The 20,145-nt window shown below is 44.8% G+C and overlaps 2 protein-coding genes across 6 annotated transcripts in view; one reads left to right on the top strand and one right to left on the bottom strand.

The window, feature by feature from the left end:
• STK17A (serine/threonine kinase 17a) overlaps positions 1-7,294 on the top strand; it is a 28,352-nt gene extending 21,058 nt beyond the window's left edge. The window contains exons 4-7 of the mRNA XM_074146509.1: positions 2,322-2,448; positions 3,176-3,224; positions 3,328-3,507; positions 4,350-7,294. Coding sequence (XP_074002610.1) covers positions 2,322-2,448; positions 3,176-3,224; positions 3,328-3,507; positions 4,350-4,683 — 690 coding nt within the window. The 3' untranslated portion in view covers positions 4,684-7,294. The remainder of the gene's footprint in view (positions 1-2,321; positions 2,449-3,175; positions 3,225-3,327; positions 3,508-4,349) is intronic.
• A 5,531-nt stretch (positions 7,295-12,825) lies between these two features.
• COA1 (cytochrome c oxidase assembly factor 1) overlaps positions 12,826-20,145 on the bottom strand; it is a 60,613-nt gene continuing 53,293 nt past the window's right edge. For 4 of the 5 annotated variants that reach the window (XM_074146467.1, XM_074146464.1, XM_074146468.1 and 1 more), the window contains 3 exons: positions 19,294-19,445; positions 16,785-16,861; positions 12,826-13,723 (listed from right to left, as the gene is read on the bottom strand). In XM_074146467.1, coding sequence (XP_074002568.1) covers positions 13,627-13,723; positions 16,785-16,861; positions 19,294-19,445 — 326 coding nt within the window. In that variant the 3' untranslated portion in view covers positions 12,826-13,626. The remainder of the gene's footprint in view (positions 13,724-16,784; positions 16,862-19,293; positions 19,446-20,145) is intronic. The other variant, XR_012463243.1, reaches the window with a different exon arrangement.

Below are 20,145 nucleotides of genomic sequence, written 5' to 3' on the forward strand. Positions count from 1 at the left end.
CGTTTCATTAAGGCTTGGTGGTAAGAGCAAAAAAGCCCTTTTCAAAACGGCTACCAGGAGAGCCTCTGGCCTGCATCTCTAGTGCCTTTCTGGGCTAATGGGCATTATGCAAACCCAGATGTGTTATAGGAGTGGGAAAACAGAAGAGAAACAGCTGTACAGACGTGGGAAAATGATCTTCCTTTTCTTAAAGTGTTAAAGTAATTGTGTCGAGCTGAAAACTATGGTCAACTCAATGCCACGGCTTCTTTAAGGCTTCATGCTTGTGTTTAGACTTTCACTTCACTTGAACCCCATAATGTTTCTTTAAAAGATGAAAATTACTGGTATTTTGTTATGAATTGATAGGTTTATGGCTCAATTTGTACTGTAGACAGGTTTTTTCCCTGCATAGGTGTGTTTTGAGGAATAAGATTGCTTTTTAAAAAACAGACAAAAAAGACTTCTGGCAACTACATTATCTACTAAAATATTGTAATACAGGGCTTAAGGGTTTCATTAAATGTTTCCATTAAAAACTTTTCTTTGTTTAAATATAGAGAACAAATGCTTTTCTCATGCTTTCCATTTGCCTCTTCAGAAAGTAACTAAATTTCCCACTGGGAAGAACATCTGAGAGGCTAATTAGGGAGGCATAGTCAGCAGTTTTGGATGTTTGCTTTTCTAATACAAGTACAGAATTACAAATGTGAACTACTATAAAGTGTATGGTAATGCGCAGCTCCAAAAGTCTTTGTACAGCCACCAGATCCCAGTTTGTAAGCAAATTTAAAAAAGCTGTTTTTAAGACATAGATTTACAAACAGAAAATAGATTGACATCGTGGAGTTCGTTGGAAATACTGGGGTTTAATGAAGCAGGAGTGAAAGAGCTTGACTATATTTAGGTCCTGCAGCAAGGAGAACTGGCGCAAGGTTTCTGAAAGGTCCTTGGACATTTTCATTTCTGTGATCATTCAAATATGTGTTCCATTCAAATATGAGGAAAAACTTCTTTCCGGTGAGGGTGCCAGAGCCCTGGAAGAGGCTGCCCAGGGAGGTCGTGGAGTCCCCTTCTCTGGAGATCTTCAAGACCTGCCTGGATGCAGTCCTGAGTGATGTGCTCTGGGCAACCCTGCTGTAGCAGGGGAGTTGGACTAGATGATCTCTAGAGGTCCCTTCCAACTCTGACAGTTCCCTGATTCCGTGATTCATGTGGAAGCACGCCTTCATGATTGGCACGGGGGTGAGGAGAGAATGGCTCAGTGAGCAGGGGAAAAAGTATAAATGTTGGTGTTAATCCAGTTGGCTTATCAGTCAGGGGTTGCTTTCATGCTCTTACTCTTTTGCCCTCTTTCCTTTTCAACCACCCCTGATGCGAGGTGATCCAGGTTCTCAATAAATAAAGGCTTCACTTTCACAGAACTTGTGCTCATCAGAGGCATGAATGCAGTGCCAACTGTCAGTGTTACTATTCAGAGAAGTTAATGTTAGAACCTGATGTGATCATTGGCCTGAGGACAGGGAGGGTCACACTTTTTTTTTTTTTGGAAGAATACGCTTCAGTTACAAAAAAAAAATCTAAGACCTGTTCTCTGAAGTTGGTTTTCAGATTTTATTTTTTTTTTAAAAATCAAGCTAGCATTCAGAGTTCATGGTAAGGATCTTCTTAATGACCACAAAGTTGCTTTGAAGGATGACAGCCAAGATCTAGTGACGTCAGAGCAAACAAGTTTATCCAAAGGTGATGCTCTCAAAAACCTGTTTTTCAGGCTGCTGTATTATTTTTTTTTTAAACTGTTCTTCAGTTAGCATTCTGTAATACAATTGTTTGTACTTTGAACAAGATTGAGGTCGGTTGCAACAGACTTTCTTTAAACAGGTGTAGTCAAAATAGTTTTGTGTGTTCAGCCCTTTTTAAATGATTGGGTGTTTTTGGACACACTTCAACAGGAGGTATTTTACACCATCTATTGGAAGGAAGCAAGGAGGAAAGGGGGCTAAAAAGGTGATATGAAGGACTAAAGGTACAAATGTGGAGGTATTTGTATGCTATTGTTAAATGATAGCTACTGGCATGTCTTCTGTATCTGTTCTAAGCTAATAAAGGTAGATGTTTGGTTCTCAGTTATGAACAGAAAACCCCGCCACTCCTTTTAGCCTGCGTGTCTCTTCAAGTTCACCTTGTGTGTGTGGGGGAAATCCCATGAATAAATAAATGATGCTGAGTATCGTACCTTTTATGGAATGCATTATTGCTACTCGTGATCTAAAATAATGATGCAATATTGTGTCATAGACATTAGATTGAGGTGATCCTGAAAGTCTCCTTTTGTTTTTCAGCCCCAAAATATTCTACTAACCAGTAAGTCTCCTCTGGGAGACATTAAGATAGTAGATTTTGGCCTTTCCAGAATAATGAAGAGCAGTGAGGAACTAAGAGAAATTATGGGAACTCCGGAATATGTAGGTAAGTTGTTACTATAGGAGTGGTGTAGCCCTGAGGAGGGGGCTGTCCGGGCTTTGGGGGGAGTGAACAGAGAAAATGCCTCAATTTAGTGCATGGCAGGCTGGCTGTGTCGTTACAGTGTCGAAAGATGGGGTTAATACTTGGATGTGGTACTGCTGTAAAAGCTAGAACTGGTGAGCCTTGCTAGTCTTGAGTGATAACTGTGTGCCTGTGTTGAAGATGAGAACACGCTTTAGGTTGTTCTTACCAGCAGTGATAACAAGTATTACATATTCAGTCTCTGAATAGAATACTTTAGCTTGTGGAGGTTTGTATCCATTTCATTTTTTTTTTAAAAGCAAATCATTCCAGCCCTTGAAAAACGTACTTGAAAAATATCTTTTAAGTTGTATAGTATATATGGGTATGGATTTCAGTGCTGGAATATGGAATGTTGGATATTTCTCATTTTTCTGTGAGAAATTTGTATAGTGCTTCCTTAATTGGGAAGGAGACTGGTCTGGCTTCTGAAGAGGACAATAAAAGGAAAACAACTGGTTTTACTTTAAAACCAATGAATGATAGTAATCACTTAAATAACTTGCCTGGAAATATCTCTATTTCAAAAGACTGTCGGGCTTTAAATGGCTTATACTAAATATTACCACATGCCTGTCATTGCACTATATAACTACAATATTATGTCTACATATGACAAAAATAGAACTTTTTTTTTTCCCCTGAATAGCTCCTGAAATTCTGAGTTATGACCCAATCAGTACAGCAACTGACATGTGGTAAGTGGAACAAGTTAATGGTCATCATAACTTACTTTACTGAAAACATTACTTTACAGTAAAACACTAAAAAATGCTTTTCTATTTTTTACTTTTAATTTAGGAGCATTGGAGTACTGGCATACGTCATGTTAACAGGGATATCGCCTTTCTTAGGGGATGATAAACAAGAAACATTCTTAAATATATCTCAAATGAACATAAGTTACTCTGGAGAAGACTTTGACCTCATCTCAGAGTCTGCTGTGGATTTCATCAAAACTCTGCTGGTTAAGAAACCTGAGTAAGTAAAATACAATTCTATATGCTAATGTGTCTGACTGGATTAGTTTTAAATATATCAAGTGCTTGGCGTTCTCATTTTTAAAGTATAAGAGAACTTTTATTGTTCATATTTCATCGTGGTATTACTTTTCATGTATATGAAAAGAGAAGTTCTCCATTTCCCTCCGGACTTGCATGTTCTGAAAGCATCCAAGTGTCAGTAATTAAAACTCAAACTCATTTCAAAAAACTGTATGTGAATTGTCGCACGCGGTACTACATACTGACCTTCTTTTACATGTACCTTGCCGATGTCTTTTAAATGAGCTGTGCTTTGAGCCTTTTACTCTTGCTGAGTTGGTAGAGTATTGTCCTCATTTTCCAGTTCATTAGTATGCTCTTCTCAATGGGCAGCAAATTGGAAATTCCAGGCCTCGTAAATAGAAGGAGGTGTTTTCTGTGGAACTTCACCACTTCTTCATGGTGGGCCGTGACAGCTATTGAAATTGCCTACTGCTTGTCTATGGGAATTCTTTAAGAATGTAAGGATTGAGTAATTTTCTTATATGGGGAAAAAAAAATACCATCTGTATAAACTTTGAAAGTTGGTTGGAGGCATGGGAGTGTAAACTGTGATGCTTAAGGATCTATGAATTCCTTTATTTTAAACGGTAGCAGTTCATCTCCTTGGGCTGCTGCTGGGCTTTTTTGGAAGAAGGTAGCTATCAGCACGTTTTTGTACAAGTTTTATCAGTCTGTCTTTAATACAGTCACATCCTTGGAATAATTTGTATGGATCTCTTCTGCAAGGTATTCAAATGCTTTCAGACGTTTATTTTAACACTTCTCCTTGCTCTGCAGGGACCGGGCAACTGCTGAAGAATGTCTTCAACATCCATGGTTAGAACAAAGCGATAATCCTGCTTGCAGGGTCTGGAATAAGAGCACAGGAGGGGAGAGCAGCGATGTCACCCAGAAAGATGCAGATTCTGCCTCTGAAAAATCAGTAGATGCTGAGAAGGCTGAAGAGGAAGAATCCATAGTGACAGAAGAACTAATTGTAGTGGCTTCGTATACGCTGGGACAATGTAGGCAGTCAGAAAAAGAAAAAGTAACTGAGCAGAAAGCCATTTCCAAACGATTTAAATTTGAGGAACCGTTGCTGCAAGAAATACCAGGAGAATTCATTTACTGAACTGTGTGGAGCTTCATAGCTATCACTGGAAAGCAGTGTTTTCTACTAAACAAAGCTATCCTAGCCAAGTGAATTTCTGATATGCAATAAAAGCTCTAGATAAAAGAAAATGTTGATAAATGGCATCCAAGGAAAATGTGCCAAGTTTTTAATTTCATGAAACAGATAAACAAGATTTCAAGTGGCTGGTGGGAATTTAACAAATGCTTACTTTTGTTTGTAATTTTTACTTGTGGTTTTTTTTGTTGCTTGATAGCAGAGTTTTTGTTAATTGTTCCAGTGTTATGGGGAAGTTGACATTGGAAGGGTTTCAGTGACAGCTGTTGAGTATTTTAGGATATGTTTTGGCATTTAATGCAAATATATAATGCTGGGTTTTCCTCAAACACCTTTTAGCACTCCTGACTTCAGTGGAATTATCTACTGATTTAAAAAAAAAATTGTTTGAGAGAATTTGATCAACTGGTTTGACTTACAGATTTCAAAACTGTACCGTGTATATATTTCTTTAAGTTTATGTCAAGTCAGAGGCCCAGACTCACCTGGTGTAAAGCCACAGTAAGCTGTGCTTCTCTAGCAAGAGATGAGCATCCCACGGGTGAAGAAATCCGTATCGGGGAACAATTCCAGATCACAGTGGTGGTACTTCTTTATTTGGGAGCACAGTTAAGTTCTGCTCCGGGGGGTGATGGATTTGCTTAAGCCGGTCACTCCCGAGAGCCAGCAGAGATGACTCCCTTCCCTCCTGCGTTGGGTGAGATGCGCTAATAGAATCTAGCTCGGTGTGACTTGCACAGCGCTGATGAGCGGAACAAAGACAATGGCAGAGGGTCTGATGTAGCTCTGTGCAAGTTCCTGCCACTGACTTCACCATGTTAGATCAGACAGTTTGTCCAACTAATGATAAATCAGCCCTCAATTCCACATACCCCCCCCCGCCCAGAACACAGCTGGGGTTTTACTGGGAGCATGAGGTCATTGCTGCCTTCTTTCTGTTCCTCTAACTGCTGCTTTAAGGAAGAAAGAAGCATCCTTAGGCTAAATTGCATAACCTTGTTCAATACAGCTATCAGATGAGGAAGGAGATTACACTGCTTCCTCTGAAACAATGAAGCACAACTCGTACCTCGTGCTGCCTGATCACTCTCTCTTAGACACTTGGAAAAACAGCACGTGTGTATGATGGGGCAGAGTGGGATCAGGGAGCCGTACGGATGGGTCATAGTTCTCAATGGACATCGTCCCTCAGAGGACGAAGCGGGGACCAACTGGTTATCAAATTTGACTGGTTTTTGCAATGTACAGGTCTGAGGATCTCGGACTGAGTCCTAGTTTTCTAAGAAATCTTTCATATTGATGCTGTTCCAAAGTTTAATTTTTATGTAATTGAAGATTAGTACTATTATATTGCATACTGTTAACTATTCAACTATTTATTTGGTTTCCTTATGCTGTTCCTTTATAATAAACCCTGACAAAAGTTTTCTTGCTATAAAACAATGACTAAGAAACCGTTAAGCTAGTTTTTCCTTTTCTTCCATGTTGCTACAGAGTTTTCCTAATTTCCAAGCGTACCAAGAATGCTCCGAATCTTTTGAGTGAATAGGAGTTCAGTGCTCTGTGTTAATATTTGGGTTCCTCCTTCACATAAAAGGTAAATGGCCGACTGATAATAGCATGAGCATCTTTGAACCAGCAGAGTAGTGGTGGTACCTGGGCATGTATGGGGGTGGGCAGTGGCTGCATTACTGCATGTTTGCTGACCCTACCGATGATGCTGATCTGTTTCAGGGTTTTTTAAGCACGACAGTACTCTTCACGGGCATATTTTATTTTTTTTTAACTGTTCGGTCCCTTGCCCAAGGCAGTTTGCTTGGAGGAGGGGTATTGCCTTAGGAAATCCTTTTCTGACAGATAAAAATAATAATAGCTCATGGTTGCTCAAAACAAACCATTTGAGGGACCTATAAGCTGCTTCAATTCCTATTTATAACCACAGGTCATGTCTCAGAGAGGGCTTAGTACTAAAGAAAAGGAGTAGATGCTGAGCAGCACGCGTTTTGTCCTGTATTTACTGGTTTTATTGTATGGCAATGAAGCTCAACATGTATAAATGAACTATGTACTTATTACAAGGCCAGTTTCTCTTGAATTGGCTGCTTTGAGGCTTCAAATGGGCTGCGTTTCTCTTTTAACTCTCTGTGCCTTAAGGTGGTTTTGTACAGTGTTTTTTAACATCGCTAAGAATTTGTATAAAGTTGTGAAAGTTTAATAGTGTAAGTTATAAACAAGGCATCGTAGATTGGACCTATAATAGGAAAAAAAAAAAAGATTCTATAACATTTAACTGGAGGACTATCAGCCAGTCCCACACACTTGAAGCTATTTCTGTTCCGCTGTAAGTGTGGGTAAAGCTGTAAACGAGGAATTCTTACCCTACGCTGCAGAAAAGGGGGTTAAAGTGTTGGGTTTTTTTGAGAGAGGTTTAGTTACTAGTGAAATAACACATTAATAGTGGGAACAAATCACTAGCTTGTGAAGAAGAGCTGGTTCTCTGCAGCTCCGTGAATAGGGAGGACTACCTGTACCTGCGGGGTTCTTCTGGAAGAGGAAAAAAAAAAAAAAAGCTGCTTATGCCTTAAAGTGTTTGTGGGGAAAAGGGGGTGGTTGTGGAGAAGGAATCGGCTCCTTGGCCCTTGTGGGGAACGGTGCTCTCGGCCCCTGCTCTCCAGACTGGGCACTGGCTGGCTGCCTTCCTAACGCTGGGAGCACGGCTGCTGGCTGCTTGAGCGCAGGAAGCTGAAAGGAATGGAAGGGCAGGTGTTGTTAGAAATTGCTGGAGAATTGTTATTTCTATGGTTCTGAGGCAAGAGATAAGAACTATTTATCTATAGGCCGGAGGGGGGTGGTGGTGGTGGTCCAGGCCTTGCAGTTGTTGGAATAAACGGCAAACATCTAGGTGAAAGAAAAGCCTTGTCTCCTCGTCTTGTTGCTACGTTCACCTCTCTAAGCAAGAGGCTATGGATTTTTATAGTCATTAAACTAAAAGTTCTATAAAATAATATTTTTTTTTTTTTTTGTCCAAAGCTGAATTTGCATTGTGATTTGTCTCCTTTCTTACGTATTTCATTTGAGGGGTCCCTAAATGCAAAAGGTTGAATTCCAGCTTGTGATCTACCAGGTGAATCTTGAGAGCTGTTAGGAAATGCAAATAAAACTCATTCTCCAGGGGTGGTGCTGGGAGGGGACGAGGGGATGGGGGGAAGGTGGGCCTTGCACCAAGCTATTCCATGGCTTAAGATCTCTCCTGAATATTCCAGGTGCTGTTCCTGGAAGACAGTTGAACTATTTTTTTTTTTTTTTTCAAAGAAATAGTGCCAGTTCATTGTACTTCTGACCAGGTGTCTACTGTTTCAGGAACTTTACAATAAATGATTTTCTGGACAGCTGATGGGTCTTTTGTTCTTCACGCACTGGGAAACACAGGGTTATTTTTTTTTTTTTTAAAAAAAAGTAATATTTCTTCAAGACAGCATTACTGGTTTGAAACAGAATTCCAAAAGTTATGCTACTTTGGTGCAGGATGACTGCGTGATAAGTGGAATTGATAATAAAGCTGAAGGACAGCACTGCCTGGTGAACTGCTGCGATGGAACTCTGCTCTGGCTGGTGGCCGAACACCTTCACGCTTGGCTTTGACCACTAGATAGAAATACGTTGCTGGAACTGGGTTCTAATACGTTAGATGGAGTCTCCTATTGAAACATCTTTGCTCTTCTCCAAGGACTTCTGTAAAGTTATTTTTCTCAGTGCCCATAAAGCAGGATTACTGATATCTTAGTTTTTCTGATTCAGTCAATTCATCTGTTCAATTTTGCGCAGCAAACATCAAATACATCTTTTCCACACTAAATCGATTCCCTTGCAATGCAGAGATCTCCACAATATACGGCATCTACAGATGTTGAATTAAGCTGCCATGGGGATTAATAAATAGCGGTCACCCAAATTTAGTCTACTCAACCTAGAACTACATCGCCGTTAACCTCAGGAGGGTTATTTTAGATGTCTGGCAGGGTGGGAAATGACCTGCCTGAAGATGTGGGGTTGGGGAGACGGTGTTGAAGTGCCAGTGAAGGGTGTGCGGCGTAGGACAGCTGTGTGTCCAGGACAGGGTGGAGCAGATGCAAATTGGCCATCAATCCAGGTTTAACAAATCATGCTGGAACGTGTGCTCCGAAGCAGAGAAACTTCACCATCTCCTCCAAGGTGCGCTGCGTCCAGAACTCTTGTTATTTACCTGATGTGACTTTTCCTGCGGGGAAAGTCAGAGCATCGACTAGATAGATGCTGGGGGCGAGAAAAGGATTCCCTCTTCTGTGGAAAGGCATTTCTTCTTTGAAGGGCGCTTAATTTCATTAATTTTTCCTGTTATAGGACAGCCTACAGCTGTAAAATTACAATATATTGGTTCCCTAAAAATACAACCTGGAAGCTTTATAAAAAAGAGGAGAAAAAAAAAAAAAAAGAGGAAAAATCTCTCTCTTAATTAAGAAAAGGTTAGGATTTGTCGAAGTGAAGCAGAGCAACGGTTACTGCGGAATTAGGAGAGGGAAGGGAACTTGACCACTTGAAGGGATTATCTTTTTTTCCTGTAGACACAGAGGAGTTGATTGCGTTGGGTCCTTGCTCGGTCCTGCGATCAGAGTCACAGCTAAGCCGGCGATGCCTTGAAATCAGTGCACCCCACCTCTTCAACTGACTTGTAATCCCAGCGTAGGGACTGAACGAACACAAGGTGCCTTTGAACCAATCCTCACGGGACAACCTCCTGAGCTGTTGGGGTATCACCTTACCCACTGCCAGCCTCCAGCAGCACCCTGTGAGATCCAGCTGGTCCGCTTGGTGGTTGGAAGGTCTTCTCACCGGCCTTACCAAGCAAAGGGAGGCAAAGGCCGTCGAGTTGTTGAATAAAGGTGGTTGGTTCCAAATCTTCTTGGAAAGCCAATTAACAGAAATTGCATTAGGTTGGCCAAGAAATGACGTGATTTTTATGTATTTGGTGGTTACGTAAAATGAAGCAAAAGTGTCTAGCCAGGTGTGATGTGTCTTCCAAAGTAACACCAAGAATGTGACAGGTCTCCATCGCTGCTGGTGTTAACGGCACTGCCTGGGCCATGCTGCGGGGGGACTTGGTCACAAATTTTGCAGAAATCATGCAGGAAAATAATTTTGCTTGCACCAGACAAAGCGCAGGCAAATGGTGGGAAAGAACTGGATGTGTCCCCATTTCTAAGCGGGAGGTGAATCCAAATGATAAAGTTGCCCGTGCGACCCAAGACACCTGCCCAAGCCAGGAACTGAACTGACAGGCCCATCGGTTGGACAAAGCCATGTTCCTACCTGGAGAAACATGCCCAAAAGGGAACGATGAAGCCAGTGCTTTTAAAACATGTGGTTTTATACAGCCCCTGCGTGCTGGTGAGGTCCCGCTCAACTAGATGCAAGCATTGTAACAGTCTGCTAAGCAATTATCTGTCGTTCCTCAGTTGTAAATTAAGTTCTTGCCCTGAACAGTCTGCCGCCTTGATGGTTTCCTTGAGGGTTGTGACTGCCTGGCAGAAGGTATTAAGATCAAACTAGAGAGTGAGAAACAAACACGCAATCCAGCAAAGGTCGTGAGGATGGCTGTTTTTAACCACCCCGAGGACGGGAAAAGGAACCATGCGCATTTTCAAGCCAATTTAAAAATAAATTATTTAACATACCGAAAGTGATTGAGATGATTAAAGGATTGCAGCACTTGCCAACGAGGCTGAGAGACCTGGGACTGTCAGCCCAGAGGAGGCTTGGGAAGGACCTTATCAGTGTGTACAAATACCTGTAGGGGAGCAGTAAAGAGGATGGAGCCAGGTTCTTCCCAGTGGTAGGACAAGAGGGCACACACTGAAACACAGGGAATTCTGTTTAAACATAAGAAAATTCTTTTTTTTTTTTTTTTTTTTTTTTTTTTTTTACTGTGAGAATGGTTGAACGCTGGTAGAGCTTGTCCAGAGGTTGTGGAGTCTCCATCCTCAGTCATCTTCAAAACCTGACTGGATGCAGTCCCAGGCAATCCGCTCTAGTTGACCCTGTTGTGAGTGAGGCAGTTGGACTAGATGGTCTCCGGAGGCTCCTCCTGACCTTAACCGTTCTGTGATTAGAAAAAAATGGCTCTCTAAAGGAGTTTAACTGGGGGTTTAGGGTCTTTTATCAAAAGATGAATATTTTCTCCATCAAAATGAAATTACTGTCCCGACTGGTATTTAGTGTCATGCAACACAATGTAATTACAATTAATTAGTGCTTCAATGACCTAATGAAGTTAAATGCAACCTAATCAGCTCCAGCATACCTTAGTGGAAAAGACTGGAAGGGGCAAAGGGGTGCCCAGGTGCTCTCTTGAAGTTATTTGGGCTTTCAGCAGCTGCTGATGGTTCTAAGACCTTTGCATTCCCTGTTTTCCTGGCATGCTCCAGCTCTCCTGGCTGCACCTGTGTCCTCTCTGAAAGCAGCTGCTGTGGGTGGTGGTGTATTTAAGGTGAGCCACATGGCCAAAGCGGTTCCTCACTGAATGCACCAGCTTGCTGCTTTTTTCTCCTCGCTTTGAACGTGTGTGTCTTTACACAAGCACAGAGAGGAAGCGGCTTCTGAGGTTCTTCAAGGTCAAAAGGTAAGAAATTCTGTGTTTACTGACTATTAAGTACCAAAACCAAAGGAGGGATTTGAATGTGACTTTCCTCTTGTCCTACTCTGGTGATCTGCTGGTTTCCACCTCCACCCGCTGCTTTCTTCCTTCTCCAGGTTTAAAGATTTGACTTAGAGAAGCACTGGTATGGTGTGATGATACTGCCCGTTCTCACAGCTTTGAGGAACCTGTGGGTTGGTTAGGATGATCAGGAGTGCCTAAAGTTAAAGCAGTGCTCTGCTCCATCTCTAGGGGTTAAGTAAGAGACGGAACCTCTTTGTAAGCTCCGCTTCCCCCACGCGAGGTAGTAAAACCTCTGGTGTGACTGGTAAGATTTGTGTGGGGGTATCTCCCTCAGGCTTTGGATAACCAGGGTGAGAGGCAGGCCAGGCAGTGGTGTCGCGGTGCAACGCACGGTCTAAAGCAGCCAGGGAAGAGATAATTGATGGATGTGAAGTGGTTGATCTGGCTTTTCCTTGGCAACTGTTTGATTCCCCACCAAACTTCTTCAGTGACCAAAAGCCCTAGCTGGCCAAGCTCTGAGACACCAGGTGGCCAGGGGAATCTTTGCATCTCCCAGGTGGTTTTCTTGCCAGGTGGGCTGCAGTCGTGGAAGGCTGCTGGTTTTTAAATCATATGGTTTGTATCCTGTTTTGTGAAAACAGCTAGCAGTGATTTCAATCTTGAAGCTGGGACGCACTATCTCTTCCTTGCTTCATCCGAATCCTTCCCCTGGCATGGAGGGCATTCACATGGCTTGGATGAGTCCTCAGAGGTGCTGTTCATCCTGGCAGCTCTTCGTGAATCCCAAACTAAAGCCCAGGTGTGCCGTTTCCTTCTAAAATAGTTTGTCACAGATGCTTTTGCTGTGGTTCTGTGCGCTCTGGCATATTCTCTTCAGACTTGCTCAAAAGCCGCCTCGCCCAGTTTTTTGGGTCATTGTTGAGCGGGGAAAATGCTCGCTGGTCTTTAATAAGTCTTAAATATTCTGCTCCAGCTCTCCCTTCTCTATCTAACACTAATTACTCTGGAAGAGCTTTGCATCGCCTGTGCCTTTGGCGGACTTCTAGGGCACCAATTTGGACGTTGAGGCGGAGAGGAAAAGGGAACCGAGTGGTGTAAGCCCTGGGCTTTCACTAGCTCCACCTCGACGGACCTGCTCCGTTACAATAAATCCAAGATACTCTTTCTTCTGAACATTCTTAGTGGCTTGCCCGTTTCCTCAAGGCGTGAAAGGCAGGACGGTTACTCGCGTCTCTTCACCGTCTCAGGCTGTGCCTTAGGCTTTGCCATGTGTTAGAACGTGCAGTTTGGGGGGGGGGGGAACTGGGGATTTTTTTGCTTATTCTTCAACTTGCTCCCGGCGACGGGCCATTCTCCACCTCTCTTTGTTGAGCTCTTTTTTTTTTTTTTTTCCCAAAACATCTTGCCGTAGTCTGACTGAACCGCGGCAGTATTTGACCCGTTTTGTGCCTCCTGAGCGTTTTCCTCCCTAAGGAGAGAGTGAAGGTCCTCTCCTGAACTCCTGTCGGGCGGCGCTGGTGTGAAAGGGTGGCTTCTTCCCTTATCCCGACCTTCAGCGTGAGCGGTGCGAAGACGCCTCGTCCCGGAACTCATGGGTTACAACGAGTGGCCTCTGCCGCCTCGGGAGCTTTTTAATGACAACCGGGAGGCTCCGAATCTATTTGATTATGTGACTTATTAATTAGCAGAGGAGGGGGCCTGCTGCTGAGCTTCCCCTTCCCTGCTTGGTCCCTCCTGCTTTCTGTGACACCCCGTTGGGAAATGAGGGACAAGCGAAGCGGCTTTGAGGAGCCCTCTTTTGTCTCCCAGCCGTGACAGAGCAGCGCGACCCTCCTGACTTTAATCTGCAATCGTAGAAAAGCTCCGTTTCCTGGCAGTTCGTTTGTTTACTCCAAATTCGTTAACAGGAGCAGGCGCAGAGCACACACATGACTTCTCTGGAACAGCGAGTCTTTTGCAAGGTATTTATTTTAGCCTTCTGCTGAACGCATGAATAAAGCAGCAAAAGAAAGAAGAAACTACAATTATGACAACGCCGAGGTCGATCTTAGAGAGAAAATCGTCCCGAGAGCACCCGCTTAAGTGAAATTGCCACTTGTGACAGCCGTGTACCTTCACGGGCGCAGCGGGACGCAATCGATTAATGGCTCCTTCGGCTCAGTGGGAGGCGGAGAAGCAGCTGCCTTTGATTTTTAGCCTTCTCGTGCACCGATGCTTTCCACCAGGGAGTGGTAAACTGGAATATTCTGGCTGTCCCGCAGCTTCAAGGTAACATCCTGAAGGCACCAGCTGGCGCAAAACAAAAGAGATTTTTAACTTGTTTCGATCGCTTTTAATATAGCAGTAAAGTTGCCGTAGAAGCAGCTGCCATGGAAAAAACAAACTATTCCATGCCTTCGTTGCTCTTAAAAATTCTCTCCAGTGTTTTAAAGCTTGGGTTTGCGAGTGCCAGCTCCTGAAAGCTGTTTTCCCTAACGGCACAGCAGACCTTTCAAGGTCTGGGATGAGTGTTCCTATTTGTTGCAACCCAAATAAAATGCTGCCAGCTATTTTTAGACAGGACATTCCTCCTCCCCCCCCCCAAGCCCTGACCCGCTGCCTTTCTTCCTCTCCATCCTGCGGGTGCATTCCTTCCTCCGCTCCTCTCCAGCCCTTGAGCCAGAGCGTGTTGCTAAGGAATTATCCTGGCTTGGAGGGGTTTGAACACTGTGTGATCACTCAACGTGACTGCTGAAACCCTGACGGGGTATGAAGATGGTTACTCAAGGGAGAGGGGGGGGGAAACTGTGTTTGTTGGAGGCTGAGGGGGAGCCTTTTCCTTCCTCCAAGCTCTGCTCCAAACCCATTTCTGTGAGACCACTCGTGCTGCTTTTCCAGCTGGGAAAGGTGATTATTTCAGGGTACTAAGGATTTTTTTTATTTTTTAATTTTTTTTCAAAGCTCCTGGCCCTCACCCAGCTCTGCTTCTGTTGGAGTCGGTGCCGAGTACACACAATTAGCTAATTAGGCTGCCGCACCTCTGTGCGATGGGTCTGTGACTCTTCCCTTACCGGCCTTCCTCCTCCATCCGACCTGGGACAAGCAACTGCCTCGTTTGAAACGAAAACTCTTGAAGGAGCAACTGGTTGGTCCCCTCAGCGTGGCCTGGGGTCTTGGCCCTTCCCTCCGCTCGCTTTGGGGCAGACAAGTGTCACTTTGCAGGACTGGTGCCTCGGCCACCCTCGCCTCTGGGTGCCCTCCCCATCCCTGCACTGCCCGCACCTGAGCCAACGCTCCCTCCCAGGTCCAAACTAGCTCATGCGCTCCCAATTTCCCTTTTTTGTCTTTTTTTTTTTTTTTTTTTAATAACGACAATAAATAAGTAACTCCTGATGGGCAGACTGCTCACACAGAACCATTTCAGTGGCTTGGGAGCCTCAACTGCTTTTGCGGAGAGAGTTTTCCACCCGGTGCTATTTTATCGGCACTTATTGCCTGCATCATCATCGATATTGCCTGCATCATCATCGATATTGCCTGCATCATCATCGATATTGCCTGCATTGGGTCTGGTCACCTCCTGGGTCCCCACTGCAAGGGCCCATGTGCACGCTCTTCAGAGCCCCACCAGCATGGCCCACCGACCCGTTTGTTTTTTCTCTCGGGGACTTCTGGAGCTTCTCTTTGTGGAGCAGATGGGAACAAGCCATTTAACTCTTAGTTCCTCAGCTGGGTGCAAGGACACCAAGTCCTGCCTAGCTCCGAGTGGAGCCGTGCCCAGGAGCCCACATGTAAGCCAAGACGGTACAGTCTGACAGATCTGTCTGTCACAAACCCTTTTACAGGAGATGCGTATTTCTTTTCCCTCTTAAGATTGCTGACGGAAACGGGTGGAGAGCTCATTTTAAAGCAAAACTCCGAGAGAGATGTATGCACTTCAATTACTGCTGTAACTTAGCATCTTGCAACCTTCACAGTAACTCAGTGAAACGGGAGGGAACTGCTATTTCCCTCCATCTGTAAGGAGGGGATGAGGAAGAGTGAGGATATCGGTGCCCAGGGAAGCGTAGGCGTGCAAGAAAGGTGGCTGGGGACCTCCTGGGGTCACTAAGGAGGAGATCAGGTCTGGCCCTGAGCCTCACAAGCCCCAGCCTAGTGCCTCCCGTCACTTTACACCTTGATTCCCATAGCTATTCAGAAGAGAAATACAGTCAGTCGGGCTCATCTAATTATGAAAAGAAAAACGTTACCATATGGCTGGTGGTGGCTGAGCAAAAACGCTGTAGCTTTGGGTTCCTAAATAAAGCTAACAGAAGTGCCTCACGATCTCTGAGAACAAGTGCATGCGAGGAGCTTTGCATCTAATGAAATTTCCTCTTTCGCTATGGAAGACAGGCTTTGGATTCACGTAGCAATTCTCTGCTCGGTTCTAGGAATCAGTTAACCCTTGACAAGAGAGGCTTTCAGGCTTCAATATTACCAAACTGTAAAGCTGCTACTATAGGATGTGGAGTCAGAGCATCCTTCTACTGAAATATATCTGTTCTAGCACCTTTAACTATTCTCTCTACAACTACTTGAAAGGACACTGTAGAGAGGCTGGTGCTGGTCTCTTCTCACAGGTAATTAGCGATAGAACAAGAGGGAATGGCTTCAAGCTGCGACAGGGTAGGTTTAGACTGGACATTAGGAAACAATTCTTCACAGTAAGAGTGGTCAGACCCTGGAACAGGCTGCCCAGGGAGGGGGTTGAGTCACCATCCTTGGATGAGTTTAAGAGTCGTTTAGATGTGGTGTTGGGGGACATGGTGTAGGTGAGAACTTTGTAGAGTGGGGTTGATGGTTGGACTCTGTGATCCCAAGGGTCTTTTCCAACCTGAATGATCCTATGAAGACTGTGTTTATTGGACACCTGGAAAAAAAAAATCTTGGATGGTTTTTAGCTTGCCTTGATAGGCTCTGATGTAATGTGTAAGATAATTCCCCTACTGCAATACCAGCTAGAGTCAGGACTGCTGCTTGATGGCCTCGATCCTTCTTGGGGAGGAGGGGTGGGAGGGGACAGTACCTTACTGGGGCTCACAGTATTTGTACAGATACTGAGCTAGAGTTTCTAGGACGCGTTTCACACAAATGAGCGGCTCATGTTGTTCTGTCTGTATTCGTGGGGATGAATTCAATATATTTCTCAACTAATTTACATTTTTATCGTCATGATGGTAATAACCTTTCACAAGACCTTCAGACGTGAATTTCCTCTTCCTTTGTGTGCGTGATCTCAGCAACACAGATGACTAAAGCAAATATCCTGCTCTGCTCTTTCCTCTTACCACGTCTCTCCCCGGGTCTATATGTTTCTCCCAATACGCACCATTGACGGGAGTGGTCCATCTCCGAGTTAATATAGAGGTACCCCGCTGATTTCGTTCCAGATACCGGTAACTTTATCTGCAGATGTAAAAGTACATTAAAGATTCAGTGAAGCATCATCTGAAATGGAATTTACTTCTTCTAAAGTCCAAGACGCAACACCTCCCTTTTAACTTAAACCCTCATATTACTTTTTTTTTTTTTTTTAATGTATTTCAGAGTTTCACTAAGCTTTTCAAACGGCTAACGTGTGCATGGCTATGCAAGTACGCCTGCTCTGCCATAGGTTAATCTCTCTCTGCTGAAAGAATGTACTGTGTTACAGCTGCAACCCCCAGGGAAAACCACTCGCTCTCCGGAATATTTATGAGCAAACACCTTTCCTTACAGGAGAGTCTGGTGATCCAGAGGTGACCTGCACGGTGCTAGAGGTTCCCATAACCATAACGAGCCCGTAGGTTGAGGGCCTCTTACAGATGGGTCCGTTAACGGGCATCCAGGCAATGAGATGTTTGAGGATTTTTCTCAGTGTCACAAATTCTACCACTCAAGTGCTTAACGAACAAAGCTAGGAGCTACAGCTAATTACAGTCTAACTTTTGAATAAAAGGACTGTTTCCAGTGTAGCGTTTGCTGGTGGTACCGCAATCACAAAGAGAAAATGCCAGGGGTTCTCCAACTGGCCCAGTAGGCAGGAGCTGGGGGTGTTGTGGAGTCAGTAAATTGATCTGTGATATAACCATTAACGATGATTAACTAGTTTATTTCATGAGAACGTGAATGCTCCTGAGCATGAAAAAGCGGAGGAGAAAGCTGGTGGTTTGTGTCCTGGGTGAGGTCGGCAGAAGGCAGGGTTTGATTTCACCCTGAGTCACCCAAGCAACCAGCATTCTTAAAAGGTGATGCAGGAAAACATCAGTGGGAAAGGTTCTCCTCTTCTTTTCAATCAGCATAACAGGTTGTGCCTTTTCCCCACGTTTCTGGCCTTAGATATGTCACCTTGTAGAACCTCTGAAACCCGGGAAACTGGGAATTGTATTGGGTATCACGTGGGTGAAGCCCGGCTGGAGCGAGAGGAAAAGTAGAATTTTAGAAGAATTAGTTAAAGGTTGGGTTTTTTCCTTGCCTTGACAGGCCCCCTCCTTCACTGCCCCATCTGCCCCACTCCTTACTGCCTTTGCTTGGTCCCCAGGTGTCAAAACTAGTCACCAGGAGGGACAAAATTATTCAAATGTGATGAGATCCCTCAGTGAGTTGCCCAGAGAGGTCACTGTGGACGTTTTACATTGCCAGCAAAAGCAGGGGTTAAGCAGCCTGGACTAAGGGGTAAAAGTACTGAGGGAAAGTCCTCTTCAGGCAGCACCCCAGGGTGGAAGTGGTCTTGTGTTTGCAAGGTTTGCCTCGCCCCAACCTTGGGCTGATGCAAGGTAGCCTTGTGCAACACCTCAGCAGCCGGTGCGGCATTCCCCAGCCACTCGGTAACCCCGGGGCTCAGCCCCGCGCCGGGCAGCCCTCTGCCGTGGCACAGGCTTACGGGTGCTTTTAAAACCCGCACCAGTTGCGCCGTCCCACAGCTACAAATGTCTGTTCTGAATAAAGCTTTAAAGAGTGTGGCCAGCAGGTTGAAGGAGGTCATCCTCCTCCTCTGCTCTGCCCTGGGGAGGCCCCATCTGGAGCACTGGGTCCAGTTCTGGGCTCCCCAGTCCAAGAAGGACAGGGAACTGCTGGAGAGGGGACAGCAGAGGACCACAAAGATGATGAGGGGCCTGGAGCATCTCTCTTAGGAGGAAAGGCTGAGGGACTTGGGTCTTTTTAGTCTGGAGAAGAGAAGCCTGAGGGGGGAACTGATCAACGCCTATAAATACTTAAAGGGTGGGTGTCAGGAGGATGGGGCCAGTCTTTTTTCAGTGGTGCCCAGGGACAGGACAAGAGGAAACAGGCACAAACTTGAACATAAGAAGTTCCATCTCAACATGAGGAGGAACTTCTTTCCTGTGAGGGTGGCAGAGCCCTGGAACAGGCTGCCCAGAGTCTCCTTCTCTGGAGACATTCAAAACCTGCCTGGACACGTTCCTGTGCAACCTGCTCTGGGTGGACCTGCCTTGGCAGGGGGGTTGGACTAGATGATCTCCAGAGGTCCCTTCCAACCCCATATCATTCTGTGATTCTGTGACTAGCATGGGACGTATCCAGGGAGAAGAGGGATGCTTCTGGCAACGATTTTGTGGCTTACGGTAGCAGGAAGGTGATCCCTGGACTTAGGAGGTACCTTGGCATTCTGTGGTGTAGCACAACATGAAGCCGCTGCTCTTGCTGTTTCTAGTCCCTCACATCAGAGCACAGATTTATGCTCTGGAAATTCATTCCTCTTCCAAAACAACTGGCATCTCACCCAGTGGGGGCTTCCAGTGCCCCCAAGCCACTTGTGACTTACTGCAAATCCCCTAGCTGATCTCTTGTCACCCAGCGCCTTGGGAAGCCAGCCTGTGACACCACCTTCCCGGCGTTACCTGTGCTCTTTCTGTGTCCACACGGTTACTCCCATCCGTCAGGCGGATGTTGTGAACCTTAAGAGGGGGGGCACCCAGGGCTTCCAGGGCGTCGGGATTGCTGTTCAGTTGCTCCAAAGCCTGCTGATAGTACTGCGTCCTGGCAAAACTCTCTGGGTGAGAGAAACAGGGCAGTGAGGAGACTGTCCGCTTAAAATCGAAACGTAAGTGATAAAAGAGAAAAAACAAAAAAGACACTTCTTCCAGACTACCATACCCTCCCTGAAAAACACTCTGAAACTATTAATTAGGAGAAATCTGGCTGAAGGAGGAAACGCACCCTTCCATCAGAGAAACAGCGCTGAGCTGTAATGTTATTCAGCTCACTTAAGTGAAGAGGGCTCTGAATACAGCCTGTTCCGTAGCGATACACAGCTCAGCTTATGGCTGCATCTCCCTGCTCTTCATACATTTGTACATCATCTAAAAGGAACAAAAACAAGAAGAGAGGGGTGATAAAAAAGTATAAAGATGAATATCTGAAAATGTTCTGAATGTAATTCAAATTTTTTTAATTTTTTTTTTTTTTTAAGGAGGTACAGAAAATACTTTTAAGCATGGAGAATATTTTGCAGACATTGGTGCGAGACCAGAGCAGCTGCTGCTGTGAAACTCTTGCTGGGGTGTGTTGATACAGCCTTTCAGGTGGCAGCCTTGAGGCTGCAGCTCTACCGATGGATGCGTTAAAAGGAGGGAGGCACAAAGAAGCGCCGTCAGAGCTAATGGTCGAGCAGCAACAATAGCACAGTAGACTGACTGGACGCTGTGGTGTTGCCATAGGGAGGACCACTGGAGTAAATTGCTATTCATCAA

This window comes from Numenius arquata, chromosome 4 (genome assembly GCF_964106895.1).
Source record: "Numenius arquata chromosome 4, bNumArq3.hap1.1, whole genome shotgun sequence".
NCBI lineage: Eukaryota > Metazoa > Chordata > Aves > Charadriiformes > Scolopacidae > Numenius > Numenius arquata.